The sequence below is a fragment of the Pituophis catenifer genome, unplaced genomic scaffold (assembly GCF_029215685.1).
Source record: "Pituophis catenifer annectens isolate HBS135680 unplaced genomic scaffold, rPitCat1.0.hap2 SCAF_6, whole genome shotgun sequence".
NCBI classification, from domain to species: Eukaryota; Metazoa; Chordata; class Lepidosauria; order Squamata; family Colubridae; genus Pituophis; species Pituophis catenifer.
In genome coordinates this window covers 84,887,871-84,909,306 of record NW_027256886.1, presented here as the reverse complement: position 1 = coordinate 84,909,306, position 21,436 = coordinate 84,887,871, and the positions used below count along the sequence as shown (strand labels likewise).

The window sequence follows — 21,436 nt, the reverse complement described above, 5'->3', positions numbered from 1 at the left end:
TTGTGGCCATGAAGTCACTTTCGCTCAGGGGTGAAATGCTCAGCCGAACCGGTAGTGATGGCGGCCAGTGGTTTGGAGAACCGGTAGCGATGGTAGCCGGTGGTTCGGAGAACTGGTAGCGATGGCGGCCGGTGGTTCGGAGAACTGGTAGTGATGGCAGCGCGAGGCTCTGCCCACCTGCCTGATCGTCATTGCTTCCTGGTTTTAACCAGGAAGTAACCTGTTTTTTACCTTCTGCACATGCTCAAAGGGTCGGTGCGTGCACTTCCGAACTGGTTGGGAAGGTAAGTAGATTTCACCCCTGTTTTCGCTCACAACAAGATCATGTTCCTAAGTTTCCAAGAGGCACTGCAGAGAGATCTTATGAAAACCCTGACATTTTGCAAGTCCATCCAAGGATTTACTCATATCTTGGAAGATCTGAACATTTTATTAGGGCTTGTCTGTTTATTTTAATTTCCTCTGGGGAAATTGCAGTCCTTCATTTGTGGTAGGGTGGAGTGTGAATTGATGGAAGCTCCAGTGTCCATCAGAGCAATATTACTAAACCATGCCTAATTATTCCGAATATTGCTTTTTGTTAATCGTTTCATTATGATCAACTTGAATATCTGGCTAAGCCTTCTGCCTTTCTAAATAAACATGTTAATTTATGTATAAAAATGCACCAAACAGATGTTGGAACAGTGGAATTAGCACCAATCTGGAATTTCTTTCTTTTTCTTTTTTTTAAGGATTTATTGAAATTCCAGCATTTAAAACACTGTACAAAAGTACAACACAGAGAAAAAACATAAAAACATAACAAAAACTTTCCACTAATAGCAGCTTTTCTATATCGGTATCTCTATCATAACAAACATATTTACAAAAGTTATATCTCTATATATCTCTATCTTAAATTACATCCTTATTTATATTATAATTACCTTTATTCATATTCAATTCCATATCCTATATTTCTTCAACAATTTTACTCAATCTGGAATTTCTAAAGGCTGAATGATTTGGCTACAAATGAGACTTGACACTTCAACCTAAGGGAAACACAGCCTATCTGGAATCAATTGGATTGAGATAGCTGGCTATAGAAATTGAATAAATGAATATGTATCTGTAGGGTATTCGGGGCTCCCTGAGTTTGGCTGTTTTCTTGCAGATGTTTCATTATCTTTACTAGCACTGATCATGTTACCTAGTTGGGTCATGAAACGTCTTCAAGAAAACAACTACGTTCAGAGAGTACTAAGGATCCCATAGTTTGAGCCTGAACTCCAAATATTCTCTTTTTAAGAGCTGTGGTGGCACAGTGGTTAGAATGCAGGATAGCAGGATAACTATGTCCACTGCAAGGAGTTCAATCCTGAGTGGCTCAAAGTTGACTCCGCTTTCCATTCTTCCGAGGTCGGTAAAATGAGGACCCAGATTGTTGGGGGAAAATACGCTGACTCTATAAACAGCCCAGAGAGGGCTGGAAAGCACAGCGAAGTGGTATATAAGCCTAAATGATATTGCTATTGCTATTGACTCCATCCTTCGGAGGTCAGTAAAATGAGGACCCAGATTGTTGGGGGCAATAGGCTGACTCTAAACCACTTAGAAGTGGGTGGAAATCTGGGTGTGTCTTATACTCTGCCCAGCTTCTCAAACAGAAGTTTCAGAGGCTGAAAAAGCATCAGAAATGAAGCTTCGGAAAAGAAGCCCCCAAACAGAGCTTCAGAGGCTTTTTTTTCTGAAGCCGTTTCAGAGGCTTTCAGAGGCAGGATTTTTTTTTTCTGAAACAGAATTTCAAAGGCTGAAAAAAAGCAAAAAAAAGCAAGGCACAGAGCTCACAACCAAGGAACCTGTTGCTAAAATTCACCTCTGGGAACAGCTGATTGGGAGTATTCCAGGAGGCCGAGCCACCTCCCAATCAGCTTTTTTCTTATTTTCCTCCCCCAAAACTAACAGGTTTCTTATACTCCGGTGCGTCTTATACTCTGAAAAATATGGTCAGTTTAAGTGCTATTGATATGTCTCCTTAAATAAATATCTACCGTTCCACTACCTTACTTTGCCACATCTCACTGCTCTAAGCTACCCTATTATCCCCAGACAGGTCAATTCACATCTCACTGCTCTAACCTATTATCCTAAAACTGGTCAATTCTTATACTGCAAGTACTGGTGCCTACAGGGAGATCAAAATCAGCAAGATGGTAGGTAGAAGGTACTCAGAGGCTGCCCCCAACATGTTGCTGTTGCCTGCATCTTCACAAAGGGAAAAATTTGATTGCAACAGTCCACTGGCTGTCTCACCAATGTTGAGCCCTTCCTGGTAGACACCATTGCTGGAAAATGAACCGGCTGAGGTGCGGCAATCCAGATCTCATTCCCCATCTTTCCCTTGCTCTCCATTTAGTATAAAATACCAAGCCCTTTTCCAGCCCAATGTGTGTGTCTGCCTTTAACAGACCTGTAGAGACCTATATGTTTCTTTATATCAGGGGTATCAAACTTGATTTCATTGAGGGACGCATTGGGGGTCCAGCAGGGTGGTGTGGTCAGGGTGACTGTGGCCAGGGTGAGCCTGGCCAGCTTGACATCACTAATCAAGGTTCTGTTTTCGGCTACAACAGCCTCCTGCAGCCCTCTGCCAGTGAAAATGGAGCCCAGGGGAGCCCATGCGGCCCTCCCAAACTCTGTTTTCGCTGGCAGACGCACCACAGACCAGTTCTTCGCTGTTTCCAGGGTGGCCCCGCAGGCCAAACCTAAGCACCCTGTGGACCAGATCCGGCCCCCGGGCCTTGAGTTTGACACCCCTGCTTTACATGGTCCAATTGTGAACAACATCCGACGATCTATTGTTAAGTTGGGCCTATTTTCTGTTTCACGACTGGGCGCATTAATGTGCTGTGCCCCCTGAATAAAGATTTGGAAGAACAGCCTTGACAGAGAAGGTTCGGTTGTGTCACTGCCACAACTATTGAGGGAAGAATGGAACAAAAATTGTTCTGCAAAGTATATTCAGGATGATTGTCTACTCACTTAAGATGGGGAAGGCCTATAAATATTCTAACCAAATAAATAAATAAAATTAACATCTCAACATCTGCAGGAAAGGGTGAAGAATGAACCAAGGAACAGAGCTGGGGAAACGGATCTTCTAAACTGCTGCTTTCTAATTTTCTGCTCACATGATGAGCTAACCGTTCCTCGATCCCAAAGCACAAAGCTAACCTTGTTAAAATGTCATTATTTCATTGCCGACACCCAAAAGTCAAACCCAGCCTTTTTAACATTTGCAATCCAACTGCCAGCGCGATCTGTATGTGTCCCAACAAATAGTGATCTCAAATATTGACACAGCTCATTTCCTTTCCCCCTGCTCTGTTTTCTGACGTGATTTTGCAAGGATTTAGGCAAAATCATTTTCTAGTTCTGCGGCACTTCATGACAGAGGCAACAAACTGAACCGATAGCTATAAAGTCTATCTTCCCCCGTTATTTTATTTTTATTTTCAGCAAAACGGAAACCAGTCAGCATTTCCAAACTTTGTTTTTTGGGTCCAAAACTTTTTTTACCCTCTTCATATTTTATTTCTTTTCCAATCTCTGGCTTATCGTTTGACTTTCCAGGGCTTTTGGGAAGCAGGGAAAAAAAAAAACCTTTTGTGACGCAGTTTGGTTATCTGATTACTTAACCCGTCGGGAAGACAAAATAGCAGAGAAAGGAAATGCATTAACTATCTGAATTTTCTCTCGGGCGATGTTCAACTGAAAGAGTGGATTCTGTGTGTCTGTTTCCTGATTTACTTTCTGAGATTTAAAAAAAAGAAGAAGAAGAAGAAGAAGAGAGAGGCTTTTCACCCCCTGACTTTTGTCTGGAGGGTAAATAACTTTAATAAGTTTCTGGGCTCTGTTTCTTGGATTGTTCAGAGAGCAAAAAATAGGATTGTATTTGCACAAAATTGGAAAAATGAAGAGATCCCTACGGATGAGAATGTGATTAGGAAAATATTAGAATGTGCAGAAATGAATAGGTTAACACTCGAAATTAAAGAGAAGGAACAATTTGATTATTATAATATATGGGAATTATTTGATCAATGGTTAGAGCATAAATATGAAAAGTGGAGAAAAACAGAAGAGTGAAATGGAGAAAATGTTTTGACAAAGTTAAATAACTTAAGAAGAGGATTGTTATAGTATTAGGTATATATTAGTATTAGTATTAAGTTAAGAATAGATAAAATGATAAATATGGCTGTACATTGTAATTGTATTGTATAAAATATTTGCACAAAATATATGTACCCAGACAACACACTGTTTAATGGAAGATGATGTTTGAATTAAAATAAAATAAAATAAAAAAGTTATAAAAACAGAGAGAGAAAGCAAAAAAAAAATGTTGGAAACAGACAAATAGAAAGAAAGACAAATAGATAAGAGCCCTGTTTGAATAGTCTGCCAGAGTGGCGAAAAGAAATAAATGTAATTTAAAAGGCAGGCAAAAACATCTGACTATCAGGAGGAAAACGGGTGGAATTATAAAAAAAGGAGCAACTATTCTCTTCTATGTTAATATTCCATTCGTTCAATCCTTTTTGCACATTTTAGAACTTTGGGAGTTTAGTGCGATGTCATTGAATCAGATTCAGCTCCTACCAAATGAATTAATGACAGGTAGTCACATTAGAAAGGGGACGCGGTGGCTAAGTGGCTAAGATGCTGAGCTTGTCGATCAGAAAGATCAGCAGTTTGGCAGTTCGAATCCCTATCACTGCGTAATGGGGTGAGCTCCCGTTACTTGTCCCAGCTTCTGCCAACCTAGCAGTTCGAAAGCACATAAAAAATGCAAGTAGAAAAACAGGGACCACCTTTGGTGGGAAGGTAAGAGCGTTCCATGTGCCTTTGGCGTTTAGTCATGTTGGCCACATGACCACAGAATCGTCATCAGACAGTGCTGGCTCTGAATAGCATGTATGTGGGAGGGGAACCTTTATCTTTACCTTAGTCAAATTAGAATTTCAAATTAGAATAAGGTCTTCTAGTCCAACCCCCTGCTCAGGCAGGAAACCCTACACCACTTCAGACAAGTGGTTGTCCAATCTCTTCTTAAAAACCTCCAGTGTTGAAGCATTCACAACTTCTGGAGGAAAGTTGTTGCATGGATTAATTGTTCTGTCAGGAAATTTCTCCTTAATTCCAGGTTGCTTCTCTGTTTGAGTAGTTTCCATCGATGGTAGCACAACTTGTTATGTTGAAGGTAGGGCCAATCATAGAGTTGAAAAAGTCACTTTAGGAATATTTAAATCTTTTTTATAGTTGTATTCAATGAATAACTTTCTTAGAATATAGAATAATAGAGTAGGGAGGGACCTGCGAGGTCTACTAGCCCAACCCCCTGCTCAACAGGAAACCTTGTATCATTTTAGACAAATGATTGTCCTGTCTCTTTTTGAAAACTTTCAGTGATGGAGCACACACAACTTCTGGATGCAACCTGTTCCATTGGTTAATTGTTCTAACTATCAAGAAATTTCTCCTTAGTTCTAAGTTGCTTCTCTCCTTGATCAGTTTCCATCCATTGCTTCTTGTCCTGCCTTCAGGTGCTTTGGAGAATAGCTTGATTCCCTCTTCTTTGTGGCAACCCCTGAGATATTGGAAGACTGCCATTATGTCTCCCCTAGTCCTTTCATTAAACTTCCAATTTCTGCAACCGTTCTTCATATGTTTCAGCCTCCAGTCTCCTAATCATCTTTGTTGCTCTTCTCTGCACTCTTTCTAGAGTTTCAACATATTTTTTTTACATCATGGCAACCAAAACTGGATGCAGTATTCCAAGTGTGGCCTTACCATTGAGAGCCCAAAGTTTCTGTTGCTAACCGAGGCAGTTGTTAAAATGTCTGCCCATTATTTTACAACCTTTTATGCCACAGTTGTTAAGTGAGGCAGTTGTTAAAGAAATCATACATGGGGGCTAAGCAAATCTGGCTCCCCCCCCTCATTGACTTTGCTTGTTACACAGCCATGGTGGCACAGTGGTTAGAATGCAGTACTGCAGGCTAACTCACTGCCCCCTGCCAGGAGTTTGATCCTGACTGGCTCAAGATTGTTTCAGCCTCCTGTCCTTCTGAGATCAGAAAAATGAGGACCCAGATTGTTGGGGGCAAGAGGCTGACTCTGTAAACCGTTTAGAGAGGGCTGTAAAGCACTGTGAAGCGGTATATAAGTCTTAAGTGTTATTGCTATTGACTCAGCCTTCCATTCTTCCGAGATCGGTAAAATGAGGAGCCAGATTGTTGAAGGCAAGAGGCCTTGAATTAAAGTGGACAGAGTCTTTTGCCTGCTTGTGTATTTCTTTGTAATATCTCACAATCTGATTGTTTCCTTGCCAAAAAACATCTACAAACTCCAGCAGATTTGCCTAGAACTAATTAACTCCAGAATTGGCTTACTCATTTTAAATGATGCTAAATATTATCGGTCTGATGCATTCTTTTTCTACTTAACTGATGCTATTAATCTTCAGGCATCGTAACAGCCAAAGACTGCCTGTGTAACATTTCACAGCCAATGAGAGCAAATGTTGGATTGGGGGGGGACCCCTATTACAGTAGTGGCCAAAATTGTGGAAACCTTTTGGGAAAAGTGTATTTTTGAGGTTTGATGGCTAATCACACCACTTTTTCTTTTCTTTTCTTTTCTTTTCTTTTTTTTTTTTTGAGTTTCAAGATAATCCTATTCCACTGCTGGAATGGCCTGGGAATAGCCCAGACCTTAACTCAATTGAAAATCTATGGAGCCGACTAAAGAAACTTGTTAGTCAGAAGCGACCTAGCAATAAAACCCAGTTAATAGAAGCAAACATTCAATCTTGCTTTCACATTATAAAAGCTGCAGAACTAAAAGACTTGGTTCACTCCATGGGAAGACCTTGTAAGGCTGTAATTCATGCTAAAGATTACCCAACTAAGAATTAACTGACATGTGATTTCTACTACCGGTTCGGGCAAACCGGTCTGAACCGGCTGAATACCATCTCTGGTGTCAGCTACCACCACCCCTAAGGAAGGGTCAAGATTTTGCATCTTGACATCATCATCATCATCATCATCATCATCATCATCATCATCATTATTATTATTATTATTATTATTATTATTATTATTATTATTATTATTATTATTTTCCCCTTGTCCCATCAGGGACACCACTCTCAAAATGGGGTGTTTTTCTCCTGGAAAGGTTTTGGCAGAGACAGAGCTCTGTGCTAATTTATGAGTGCCAAAAGTGGTCCTTAAAAAAAAAAAAAGTCCTCTCTAAGGAAAGTTGGCTGTCCGTGCCAACTAATGGATGAAATAAACCCTAGATCATTCTCAGCCTGAATCCCTAACATCATCGGATCAGACTGACTGCAGTAACGCCAAAGCCTTTTCCCAATCGCCAGATTTATTTCCGACAGTGTCCAATAACGGGTTGATCCAGAAATATCAAGCAAGCCGCTCTTCCACGACATCCAAAGGCTGGTTGAAACATGTGGGGGCCGTGAGGATCCTTTGCAGATTTGATAAATAATAACAAAAACAAGAACCGGAAAGGGATTATCTTTTTTAAAAAAACCCTCTCTTAGGGAAGGGAACAAGGGCTCCTTTTTCAGCTGGCGATTTAAACGAGGTGCCGCTGCTGCTTTTTATGCAGCCAAGGAGGTTTGTTAAGGAGGCAGCTACTTTGGTGGGAAAAGTCAGAGGGAGAGAAAGACGGGAGAATAATGGTGCTTTTTATTTTTCCTATCCAGTTGCTTTGGTCAGCATGCCAGTCACATACGCAGACATTGCTAGGCAGTTTTGTAAGTTCTCATGAACGGGACCCATTCAGAGTCTGTCTGCTCTGGTCTCTCTCTCTCTCTCTCTCTCTCTCTTCCTTCCTTCTTTCCTTCCTCCCTCCAACCCTTCCTTCGTTCCTTCGTTCCTTTCTTTCTTTTTCTTTCTTTCTCTCACTCTTTCTCCTTCCTTCCCTCCCTCCCTTCCTCCCTTCCTTTCTTCCTCCCTTTCTTTTTCTTTCTCTTTCCCTCCCATTCTCTCCTTCTTTCTTTCCTTCCTTCCTTCCTTTTTCTTTCTCTTTCCCTTCCACTCTCTCCTTCCTTCCTTCCTTCCTTCCTTCCTTCCTTCCTTCCTGTTTTCTCTTCATTTTGACCCTTTCCAAATATTTCACCTACCTTATGTGGTGCAGACACTCATCAACCTTCAATCTCAGCTGCGCTAAAACAGGATACAGTTGACAAGGGTTGGGGAGGGGGAAGCAGGAAAATAAAGAGTTTGTTTTTGGGTTAAATCGCCTAGCGAATGCAGAATGACCTTCTGCATGGCAAAACCTCACAGGAGTTTCAAAAATTAGAAGCCCAAGTCAAAAGTAGTTCCAGGAGGAGGATTGGAAGGCGATTGTAAACATATAATTATCTCCTTTTCAAGGAAAAACACACTGAAGCATGATTTGTTCAGCATCAAAAAATAGAACAGCAACATTAAATTGCAATGCTCCTTATAATGATTTTTTGCTATTTAGCTGTGCATTAAAACACTGCTTCCAAATATATTATTGCCAACGAGATTTCCTTTATAAATTAAAATTTATATTGGGGAATGTTTTGAGCATGCCAAGACTGTATAAAAGGAAAAGTTTTCACTTAACCACATGGCATGACATGATTAGCATGTGACAGCAGCATGACACTTCTCCAAAATAGAAATGGTAAACTTTCTACGATGTGCTGGCAGAGGTGAAGCACAATGCTGTCTTCGGGGGCCATGCCTACTCTTTGCAGTCAAAAGGTTTTCTTAAAAATAAATCAGGAAAATAGTTCCACAGTTAGCGATCATTAATTAATTTATAGATTAACAGATTTGGAAGGGATCTTGTAGGTCATCTAGTCCAATCCCCAGCCCAAGCAGGAGACGCCACACCATTTCTGACAAACGGCAGTCCAATCTCTTCTTGAAAGCCTCCAGTGATGAAGCTCCCACAACTTCTGAAGGCAAGCTGTTCGCCATCATGGCTATAAGAACTCTCAATGCCTGCTATTAGTGCCAAATTTATTATTAGGAAACATTGGTATTTACCTCTTGATCAGGATCGTGGGTGTTAAGATACTTATATTTCTCCTAAATTATGCACTCTAAATGCTTTTTGCTCTTGCTGATTCTATTTTTTTAAAAAAATAACAATAATAATATGCCACATAACATCCAAGACTTTACCACTGTCAATAAGAAAGACAAAAAAGTCGGGATAATGGACGTGGCAGCACCTGGAGACAGCAGAAGAGAAGAGAAAGAACTGGAGTAGTTCACAAAATACGAAGACCTACAAATAGAAATAGAACAACTGTGGCAAAAGAAAGCAAAGATAGTACAGGTAGTCCTTGGCTTATGACCACAATTGAGCCCAACATTTCTCTTGTTAAGTGAGACATTTGTTAAGTGAGTTTTACCCCGCTTTACAACCTTTCTTGCCACAGTTATTAAGTGAATCCCTGCAATTGGTAAATTAGTAACCCGGTTGTTAAGTGAATCTGGCTTCCCCATTGACTTTGTCTTTGTCAGAAGGTGGAAAAGGTGATCATGTGACCCTGGGACATGGCAACCATTATAAATATGGGGAAGCTGGAAAGGTCGTAACTGTGAAAAGGGGTATTAAGTCACTTTATTCAGTGCCGCTGTAACTTTGAACGGTCACTAAATGAACTGTTGTAAGTCAAGGACTATCTGTACCAGTAGTGATAAGCACCTTGGGTGCAACCCCAAAACATCTGGAGCATCAACTTGAACACCTTCATTGGCGTTGAGAAAATTGCCATCAGTCAATTGCAAAAGGCAGCTTTCATCCTGCAAGTGTCTATGGAGATTCTCAGCCATCCAGGTCATGGTTGTCCCAAAGGTGCTTTTTTTCAAGAAGCAATTGGACTTTCTGGTTTTTCTTTGAAGACGTTTCTCTTCTCATCCAAGAAGTTTCCTGAGTTCAAGAAGAAGCTTCTCATCTAAGAAGCGAGATATCTTCAAAGAAAAACCAGAAAGTCCAGTTGCCTCTTTCATCCTGAGACGAGATCTGCAACACCACAAAATACATCAACATCTGTCTATCCTAGATCGTTGGGAAGGAGTCCATAGGTGAATAAAAACGCCAAATCCAGTCTGAACATCTGGCTGACTGTGCAACAAACCATAATAATAAATACATCCTCCTTTTCTCCTCCTTCTCTCTGCTTTCCTTCTACTAAAAAGCCATTAAAATGATAAAACGAGGGAAAGAAATACAGACAAATCCTCAACTTATGACCATGATTTTTTTGCTAAGCAAAGTAGCTATGAAGTGAATTGTATCAGACTTTACTAACTTTTTTTTTTGCCAGTTGTTTAAGTCAATCATGCAGTCGAGAAATGAACCTGGGTTCTCCACTGACTTTGCTTTTGGGAAGTCCACTAGAAAGGTCTCCAGTGGCAACCATCGGAAATAGATAGCAGGACTGTGAGGATATCATGAAGGTCATAAGTGCAAGAACCAGTCCCAAGTCACTTCCTCCCCCCACCCCCAGGGCTATTGTAACTTCAAGTGGTTACTTAGCGAATATTGTACAGTGAGAATGTTGTACGGCGAATGTTGTACCTATGACCTAAACTTTGCAGGATTGCAACCACAGGTGTGCTGAGAAGCTGAGAGGTGGGATTCACTTACCTTCCCTACCGGTTTGCAAATGTGAGCATGTGAGTAATTGCGCATTATGTCCGGGCGAGTGGACGGAGCCTCCCACCATCGCCGCTACCAGTTCGTGCAATCCGGAGAGAACCGGCTGAATCCCACCACCAGAGAAGCCGCTCTGATAACACAACCACCATTGCACCAAGATCGTTTGTGCATTCGTTCATGCACACACAATCGTTCATGCAACATCACATAACATCCCTCCCCTCCCGCTGTTCCTGCACATAATTTTGCAGTTGTCCTTTTAAAAGGTATCCTAGGATTATGGAGAGGCTGTACGTTTAAGTCCTCATTCCAAAATAAAGTTCACAGGCTTTCTGGAATCTAATGAGCCTTTGGAAGCACAGCAGGATATATTTTCTTTCTGAAAGTTTTTCGACATGTTTTTCTTAGCACGCACACATTTTAAATTGAGATGCCAGAGACCGACTTCTTAAAATGAGCCACTCTGTGAGGATGTCTTTCCCCCTCTTCTTTTCATTAGAGCAGCACAGAATAACAAAGTGAGAAGGGCTCTTGGAGGTCTTCTAGTCCAACCCACCCCCCCCACTTAGGCAGGAAACCCTATACCATTTTAGACAAATGGTTGTCCAATCTCTTCTTTAAAAACTTCAAGTGTTGGAGCATTTACAACTTCTGGAGGCAAGTTGTTCCATTGGTTGATTGTTCTCATTGTCAGGAAATTTATCCTAAGTTCTAGGTTGCTTCTCTCCTTGATTAGTTTCCACCCATTGCTTCTTGTCCTGCATTCTGGTGCTTTGGAAAATAGCTTGACTCCCTCTTCTTTGTGGCAGTCTCTGAGATATCGGAACACTGCTATCATGTCACCCCTGGTCCTTCTTTTAATTAAACTAGACATACCCAATTCCTGCAACCATTCTTTATATGTTTTAGCCTCCAGTCCCCTCTTTGTTGCTCTTCTCTGCACTCTTTTTAGAGCAGGGGTCCTCAAACTTGGCAGTTTTAAGACTTGTGGACTTCCAACTCCCAGGCAGCTAAGCTGGCTGGAGATTTCTGGGAGTTAAAGTCCACAAGTCTTAAAGCTGCCAAGTTTTAAAGACCTCTGTTCTAGAGTGTCAATTTCTTTACATCGTGGCTTCATTAGATAATTAAGATATTTCCATCTAATGCATAAGAGCTTTATTTTCCTTTCTTTCATCCTCCTGGATGATGACCGATTGACCTGCAAAGATGGCAAAGAACTTTCAAACAAGAGGAGAAAAAAAATTCTTCAACTAAGATCCTGTTACTGGGACCAAGAAGCTGTTAACGTTGTTGTTGTTTTTTATTTGCACCCCCCCCCCGCCATTTCTCGGTGGGTTACAGCTAGAACGAGGCCACCACCGAGATTTATCTAGTTGAGGAGGCCACACATTGGCTGGGAGGGACACTCAAGAGGGAGTGCTTTCATGCACACGTACACACATGGCAGCTGTATTTGCAGATGCACTTAACTGGGTCATGGGCAGAAAGTGTGCCAAGAGAACAGCTGAACCGAGTCAGCTGTAGGGTTACAAAAAAGGCCCAGGATTCATTTGGAGTGGAACCAAACAAAGTAATTCCAAAGTCACTCCAGTGAGGCACAAGGGAGTTCATAAAAGGGCTTGCTTTTCTCTTGCACCTGCCTTCCCAGAGGACCATCTAGAGTGGTTCCTCCAAAGTGTAGAACTTCCTCTCCCTCATGGCCTGTTCACAGCCACATCTCCCCACAAGGGAATGAAACATAACGTGGGCGTTTTAAGCCTCCGGATAACTCCATCCATAGTGGCTCCATCCCAATCAGGCTATCCATTCCCTTTGTTTTTTCTTCCCTTTTCATCCAGGCAGATTAACTAGCAGGAAGGAACAGAATCCCATCTGTCTTTGCAGTGACTTCCTGTGAGAAGATTATAGCTCTCCCTCCATTCCTATCACCATCCTTAAAAGAAATCCCTTCCCAACATTGAGAGACCCAGAAGTAGTATTCAGCCAGTTTGGACCAGTTCAGGCGAACCGGTAATGGCGACCTGCGGGTGAGTGGGCCCAACCACCCACCCGGACACAACCCCGTCCTATATCGCTGTGTTTTTGATGCTGCATGCATGTGTGGATGGCGCATGTGAGAGAATTGCCGTGTTGTTTGATGTCACACGCATGTGAGGATGGCGGTGCACGCGTGCTCAAGTTTCCGGTGCTGGGCAAACCAGTTGCTACAGTATGTGAAACCCACCTCTGGAGAGACCCCCACTGAAAAGAAGGACACTTCGATCCCTACCATGGGCAAATGAATGGTTGTAGAAGTTGATGGAGTTGGCTGAAAGGGCAAAATGGACAACTTTGATTAAAGAAAAGAACATAAGTATTTGTGTTTCCATGGGGAAACCGCTTCTGAACTTCGTGCTTGAAGTGGAAAAGAATGCAACTCTGATTTTGGGTTTTACCGAGTAGATGGATAGATCTTTACAGAAATGGCTTGTTCATAATTATTATGAACAACACAAAAAGTTGTGATTTGATGTTACCGCCTTAATTTACTGTAACGGAGAGAGTCAGAAGTCAACGCTTTTTTTTTTCTTTTTCTTTTTCCGTATCCTTCCTCACTTCCCCTTTTCCTCCCCACTGCTTTTCTATTTACTTTTGTATTTTACAATATTTTATAACTCAATGAAAATGTTGAACTGAGAGAAACTCCCACTGAAATGAAAGTATAACTAGATTCTGGTTACATATGTTGCTGCTGAATATTGAAAGCATGGTCTGAGAATACTATAGGCCACCTCTGGATTGCAGATTGCCCATCCCAAGCCAAGAGATATCATTGCAAGATGGTCTCTCATTTGCAGACAGTGATGGGAAACATTGATTATGTAGTGCAGGGGTGTTAAACTCAAGGCCAGGAGCCAGATTCGGTCCATGAAGTGCTTAGATCTGGCCTGTGGGACCTCCACAAAAACAGCAAAGGACTGGCCTGCGGTGCCTCTGCCAGCAAAAATTGAGCTCAAGTTTTTGCTGGCAGAGGGTTGCTGGAGGCCATCACAGGCAAAAATGGAGCTCACAAGGGCCAGGGGCGGCCCTCCCAAGTTCCATTTTCGCTGACAGAGCATTGCAGGAAGCTGTCGCAGTCAAAAACGGAGCTCGGGAGTCCATTTTTGCTGGCAGAGCTCTCGGCCACCACAGGCACCCCTGACATGAGTGATGTCGAGCTGGCCATGCCCACCCTGGCCCCCCAAAGTAAAACACAACCCTGATGCGACCCTCAATGTAATCGAGTTTGACACCCCTGATCTAGTGGGCCTGGGAGACCGAAATAGGTAGGACAAACCATAAGGGGGTAGGAAGAGGGAGAGAAAAAACTATTTTCTTAATACTTTCAGCAGCCTGGCCTCAGGAGCCACGTTCTCCATCTGCTCTCTGGGTGGGGTTGAAGAATGACCACATAGAAGAAGACACGGCCCACTATTCTACACTTCAGATCTTTGGATCTGAACACACCGGTCTTCTCTTTCCATGAAGCCTTCCTTGTTTTTCAATCCGCAATGCTGCAGATCAGCAGCCATAAGAGCTATGACTTTATTTATCTTTCTCTTGGAAATGTGTCCTATGATGCAGGGGTCCCCAATCCCCTGGGCCATGGCCTATTCGAAACTGGGCTGCGGGAGAAATGGGCAAGTGCGCGCTTTATGAGAAGCTCCACTCGCACGAGTAAAGGGCGTTGGCGCTCGCGCGCAAAGCTCATCATGCAAAAGAAGTTTCGCATGGGCTTCTGGCAGTGACGTCGTGCTGGCGTGGAGCAAACAAACTGGGCTTTGGAGCTGTGTGTACGCACATACGCCTGTCACTCACTCACTCACTCACTCACTCACTCACACACACACACACACACACACACACACACACACACACACACAGACACTGGGCCACCAAGCTAGAAAGGTTGGGGACCGCTGCTATAATGGGCAGAAAATATACAGTGGACACATATGGCAAGCTTTGGGAACAATTCTAGAACTGAAGAAAGCACTTGGCCAGCCAAGATTATAAAGACTAGTGAGTTTTGTGAGATATTGGACAAGGGGTCCTTGGTGTTCTCCGAGCTTGGTTACTTTTTTTTTTTTTTTTTGCAGATTTTCATTAACCAAACTAACATCATCAATGCTGATAATGTTATCTAGTTTGGTAATGAAATGTCTGCAGGAAAACTACTTCATTTCAACCCTGAGCTACAGATATTTTCTTTTATTTACACTGGAAAAGGTCCAACAAGAGTTGGGTGTCGTGAGGTCCTCTTGTAAGCAATGGAGCAGGACAGTCACAACTAGTGTGGAAAAAAAAAACCTCCCAAGCTTGAGACAACATGCAATGTTTCATTTTCCTGATTGTTCTAACATCCCATGCTAAGCAGGATGACTGCAGAAGAAACATTCATATAATCTAAAACAGTGTTTTCCAACCAGACAAGTTCCAGATGTATGAACTTCAACTCCCATGATTCTCAGCAACGGCCATCATGGCAGAGGCATTCTGTGAGTTGAAGATCAAACGAACTGGAAGGTACCCAGATTGGGAAACAAATGATTTAAAAATTTGAAAATGCCAGCTTCCGGAAGACTTAAATAGATAGAGCAATTCCCCGCATCGAGAGCCGTAGTAATCTGTAGCCACAGGAATAGTGAAGCAGCTTATGGCATGTCAATAAATAACAGCTGTATTATGGAATATGTTTTTTTATGAATGAAAGGAAAGTTCTGCTTGTCAAGTCAGTCCTTTATGACTTGTGGACTTCAACACCCAGAATTCCAGAGCCAGCTATGTTGGCTCTGGAATTCTGGGAGTTGAAGTCCACAAGTCATAAAGGGGACATTATTCCCCACCCCTGCTGTAGAGGATGCAACAATCATCGTGTTGAGTAACTTAACCAATCTTTGACCTTTGTAAACTAGGTCAAGACATAGTTTTACTCAAGCGTTACTTCAGCATTGCAATCAACAAACAATGGCTCTTATGTACATTACCAATCAGTCTATTCAGATCTACTTTCTTACTTTGATGGGTTAAAATTGAAGAGCAACTCATTTGTAAAACATGTCCTTACTTCCTCTGCTGGCGGCCATCTTTTCTCACATTTGGCAAGTCGCTTTCATACGATCCACACAATTGACCCACACAGATATCCCACAGAGGAGGAGGTATCAAGCACACAACTCTTGTTGTGATACCCAGCCCACTCTGTGATGTCATTTTCCTGCGTTGCCTGAAGACATTCTGCAAACATTAGCAGAGTGACCATTTCACCGGGAGGGTTAAAAAAGATTTGAGGGAAAAAGTTTCACAACTGAGTGCAAAGGTCAACATTGACACACAACCAAGATTAAACTGTGAAAAGGAAGAGTGGTCAAGAACCTACAAGGGATTCTGCTCTTTTCAGAGCTTGTAAATGTAGCAATTTATTCTTATTCTTCAATTGCCTTTGTCTACAAATGTCCATGGGGGTTAAAATTGGTGGTAGGAATATCAACAAATTCTGATATGCAGATGATGCAATGTTTCTCATGGAAAGCAAGGAGAATCTGGAGTGGCTAATCCTGAGAATCAAAGATGGAAGTGAAAAATGTGGAATGCACCTTAATATCAAGAAAACAAAGGTAGCAAAGAGAAGACACAGGTGGGAGTGCAGATAGACAAGGAGACCATCGAAACAGTAAAGGAATTTATCTTCCTGGGCTCTAAAATAGACTAAAGTGGTGACTGCAGCCCTGAGATCAAAAGATGTATATCACTTGGAAGAACTGCAATATCTGGCATGAATATCATCTGGAAGAGTAAAGACATCAGACCCAGAAGCCACTCATCTGAGATGGTATAAATCAGGGGTCTCCAACATTAGCAACTTTAAGACTTGTGGACTTCAACTCCCAGAATTCAGTTGAAGTCCACAAGTCTTAAAGTTGCCAAGGTTGGAGACCCCTGGTATAAAGGTCTGCTGCTTGAGTGTGGACTAAAAAACCTCCAAAATCCCTTCCAGCTCTATTATTCTATTCTATTCTATTCTATTCTATTCTATTCTATTCTATTCTATTCTATTCTATTCTATTCTATTCTATTCTATTCTATTCTATTCTATTCTCTCTAAATGTAGATTGATGCAATAATTTTGTCAAATTGCTACTTATGGCCATGAGACTTCGACTCTGAAAAAGGTCGATTAGGAGAAGGGTGGATGCCTTTGATCTGTGGGGCTGGAGGCAACTATTATGCATCCCATGGACTACATGAAGTCCTAGACTGAACGTCACTTGAAAATACCACTTGAAGCCAAGATCACCAAACAGAGGCTGTCATACTTTGGTCATGTCATTAGAGCTGACTCATTTGAAGTCAATCATGCTGGGGAAAAAGGAAAACATGGCTGGACACTATAAAGGTTGACACCAATATCGTTGTATACATGATGTACAATGACAATAAAGGCTATTGAATTATTGAGCACCGGGATGCCCATGATGGATCTGAAGGAGGCGGTGCAAGACAGAGGGGCATGGAAAGGGCTGATCCACAGTATGGCCAAAGGTTGGACATGATTGAATGGCTGACAATGACAATAACATGTCCAAGCAATATTGGATGCCTTGGTTGGGAATTATGGTAATTGTAGCTAAGACACTTTCCCAATGCTTGTACAATACTGGAACAGGCAGGAGAAAGAAAGAAAGAAAGAAAGAAAGAAAGAAAGAAAGAAAGAAAGAAAGAAAGAAAGAAAGAAAGAAAGAAAGAAAGGGGGAAGGAGGAAGGAAAGTGAAGGGAGAGAGGGAGAGAGGGAGGGAAGGAAGGAAGGAAGGAAGGAAGGAAGGAAGGAAAGAAGGAAGGAAAGTGGGTGGAGGGAGGGAGGGAGGAAGGAAAAAAGGAAAGTGAAGGAAGGGAGAGAGGGAGGAAGAAAGGAGGGAGGGAAGAAAAATGAAGGGAGGGAGGGAGGAAAGTGAAGGGAGAGAGGGAGGGAAGGAGGGAGGAAGAAAGGAAAGAAAGTGGGTGGAGGGAGGGAGGGAGGAAGGAAAAAAGGAAAGTGAAGGGAGGGAGAGAGGGAGGGAGGAAGAAAGGAGGGAGGGAGGGAGGACATCAACCTTCTTGACAACAAAACTAATTTAAATTTTAAATTAATTGCTTTTCTCCAGGATGTTTGTTTGACTTCGTAGATCAGCCTACTGATGATGACCTTAGATTTCTGCAAGGCATGGAAAGAGAAGATAGGGAGACATTTGTCTCCCTCTCTCCATCCACCAGCATCAGGGGTCATCCCATGAAGCTTACTGACAGGGAATTGAGAAAATTGCCTAACACAACCGTGGAATTCAGTCTCACAAGACGCAATGTTGTAGTCTGGATACTTTCCCTTAAGGACCGATCTCTTAAAGACCATGATCCTAGACCAGTGTTACTCAATCTTGAAACCTTGAAAATGAGTAGATATCAACTCCCAGAATTTCCCATCCAGTTTCTGCTGGAATTGTAGTCTACACGTCTTCCAGTTTCCAAGGCTAAGAAGCCCTCATCTAGAGACTCAATGTTATCTTTGGACTGGGGACAACATGCCTCCAGATTCTGGTTGCAGAAGAACAATGGTTGGAAGAAGAGTTTCTCTCTGCCTTCTGCTTGCAAGCATCCTCCAAGCATTCTACTAGCCATTGTGGGAAGCCAAATCCATTCCCCACTAGTGATTTCTATCATCTGACCCAAGACATTCTTGAAGGGGGAATCAAACCCATCTAGTTTAGCCCAATGATGGTTGAGGGATTCCAAAAGATACTGTGAGCCCCCCCCCCCCCCGCCAGTGACTGGACCGTGATAGACCTTGGCCTGATCCAGAAAGGGCTACCCTTGGATTATCTGAGATTCAGAAATGAATCATGTCCCATACAAAGGTTGACTTGCAAGGATAACATGTCTGCCCACATCTCTTTCTTTCCCCACAGATTTTACATGTCAGTATTTCTTCTCATCAAGCCCTGGGTAATTATTGACCATAATACCCAGGTTGTGAAGCTCCAGTGAAGTCTGCCTTGAGTCTGAGAGGTGAGGGCATTCTTCAGATATACTCCCCCATGTCTCTCAAAATAACTCACTCCCCAGGGATCAAAATAGGAAACCGACCTGAAAACTGTGTTCCCAGTTCAAGTCACAACCCCGCTATTCGATTGTCCAATGCATTCAAGCCCACCAGTTATTTCTTCTCCTCGCTACTTTCCTTAAGACCAGAGTCTAAACTGAGCCAGCAATTTGACTTCAAGATCCCACATCTTCTTCCCAAGAAGAGAAACATCTTTCAAAGTCATTTTTTCCTTATTGTGGGTAAAAATCTGCTGATTGAATCACCAAATACCTTCTAGTTTTCAAATAATCCAGCAAAGAGAAGGAAGGAAGGAAGAAAGGAAGGAAGGAAGGGGAGAGAGGGAGGGAGAAAGAAGGACAGAGGGAGGGAGGAAGAGGGGAAAGGAGGGAGGAAAGGGAGGAAGGAAGGAAGGAAGGAAGAAAAAAAGAAAGAAAGAAAGGAAAGGGAGGGAGGGAGGAAGAGGGGGAGAGAGGGAGGACAGGAAGGAAGGAAGGAAAGGAAGGAAAGGGAGGAAGGGAGAAAGGACAGGAAGGAAGGAAGGACAGGAAGGAAGGAAAGGGAGGGAGAGAGGAAAGGAAAGGGAGGGAGGGAGGGAGGAAAGGGAGGGAGGAAAGGAAAAGGAGGGAGGGAGGGAGGAAGAGGGGGAGGGAGGGAAGGAAGGAAGGAAGGAAGGAAGGAAGGAAAGGGAGGGAGGAAGAGGTGGAGGGAGGGAGAGAGGAAGGACAGGAAGGAAAGGGAGGGAGGAAGGACAGGAAGGAAAGGGAGGGAGGGAGGGAGGAAAGGAAAGGAAGGGAGGGAGGGAGGGAGAAAGAGGGGAAGGAAGGGAGGGAGGGAGGGAGGAAAGGAAAAGGAGGGAGGGAGGAAGAGGGGGAGGGAGGGAGGGAAGGAAGGAAGGAAGGAAGGAAAGGGAGGGAGGGAGAAAAGGGAGGGAGGGAGGGAGAAAGAAGGAAGGAAGGAGAGAGGAAGGAAGGAAGAAAAGAAGGAAAGGAAGGCAAGAAAGATCTTGCAATCCTTTACGAAAAGCCACACTGTAAAAAAAAAAAAAAAAAAGCATCATGGCGGTACCAAAGTTTTGAAGGATGAGCTAACTTTTCCGCAAACTTTTCCCAGCAGTTCCCCTCCCCGTCTCGTTCGCTCGCTCGCTCGGCTCTTCTTCCCTTCCTTTGGCAGGACCAGCAATCAAAGTCAAACTCCCTCGGGGTGGCCTTTGGCAGGCCGACCCTCAGCTTCCCCCCCACCCTCCCCCCACCCCCAGCTGAGAGCGGAGGGTTCGCGATCCCGCCAGTCGCTCCGCTGCCCGCCCCCCCCCCCACTTTCACCCACCCCTTCCAGACTTCCCGCAGGCATTTCTGCGGGGGGAGGGAAGGGGTCGGCTGTACACCCCCCCAGACACACACACACACACACACACATTTTTCCGCCCTTCCAGGGGAGCCGCTCACCTCGTTCCTCTGCAGCTGGAGGAAGCTGTTTAGGTAGCTGGAATTGAGCGAGGAGGTGCCCAGCTCGGCGTTGCTCTTGCTGGGGTAGCTGAGCTCCGGGTGCTGCGTGGAGGAAGACTCCGGCCGAAAGGCGTCGAAGGCGCTGGCCTGGTGGGTGTCTTGCAAAGAGAGGTAAACCCAGTTGAGCAACTGGGCCGGCTGGTAAACGGAGGCGGCGGTGGTCTCGATGGCTGACAAGAGGCTCATCCTTGCCCCGCGTCGAAGGGCCCGCTGACGGACGGGACCCCTCCCCTCTCCTCCTCCTCCTCCTCTTTTTCTTCTTCTTCCTCCTCTTCCTCCTCTTTTTCTTCCTCCTCCTCCTCTTCTTCCTCCTCTTCTTCCTCCTCCTCCTCCTCCTCAAGCCCCTGGGGCTCGCTCGCCTGGCTCCCCCTCTTCTCCTGGGGGGGCGTCGTCCTCCCCGCGGGGACCCAGCTCCAGGAGGGAAGGAGGGAAGGAAAGCGGGGAAAAGCCGCTGGGCTGCCCGGCGTCCTCGATCTTCTATCCGGCCCCGTCGCAGCTCTGCCTAAAGCGCCCCGGGACCCTCCGGCAGCCGCAGCGCCCCGCTCGCCCCCGGCATAGCTGCGGAGACCGACTTGGGCTGCTCCCGCCGCGGGAATCGCAGCACTTTCGCGGAGTTCTTTGCAGGCGCTCTGCCTCCTCCTCCTCCTCTTCCTCTTCCTCTCGCCCCCCTCCGGCCTCTGCTGCTGCTCTTGTCCTGGCCCTCCACCTCTCTTGGCCGAGCCCGATCCGCTATCTGGCTTTATCCTCACTCCCTCCTACTCCGGGGCGGAGGGAAGGGCTCCCGCACTCCTTCAGCACCACCACCTCGTCGCAATAGGAATAACTGGAGGGTTGGGAGGGGGGGAGGACGGACGGGTCCGAGCGGGGAGGAGGGGGAGGGCCGGGAGAAGGAAAGGCGATTGGTGGCTGAAAGTTCCGGACTTCGGAAAACTTTGAACGTTGGGGAAGAGGTGGGCCAATCGGAAGAGAGCTGAGTGCCTTTGCTTTCCCTTTGGTTCTCTCCCCCTACTCTCCCTCCCTCCCACCCACCCGAAAAAAAAAAAAAAACGTAGACGCCTCTTCTTACAGGATGCAAGCCTTGCCTGGCTTGGCTTTAAATCGGAGTCTGCCA

The 21,436-nt window shown here is 44.2% G+C and overlaps 1 protein-coding gene across 1 annotated transcript in view; it reads right to left on the bottom strand.

Annotated features, from left to right (window-relative positions):
* ZCCHC24 (zinc finger CCHC-type containing 24) overlaps window positions 1-20,571 on the bottom strand; it is a 136,045-nt gene extending 115,474 nt beyond the window's left edge. The window contains exon 1 of the mRNA XM_070945690.1: window positions 20,266-20,571. Within this exon, the coding sequence (XP_070801791.1) occupies window positions 20,266-20,511 (246 nt within the window). The 5' untranslated portion in view covers window positions 20,512-20,571. The remainder of the gene's footprint in view (window positions 1-20,265) is intronic.
* Between the last annotated feature and the right edge of the window lie 865 nt (window positions 20,572-21,436).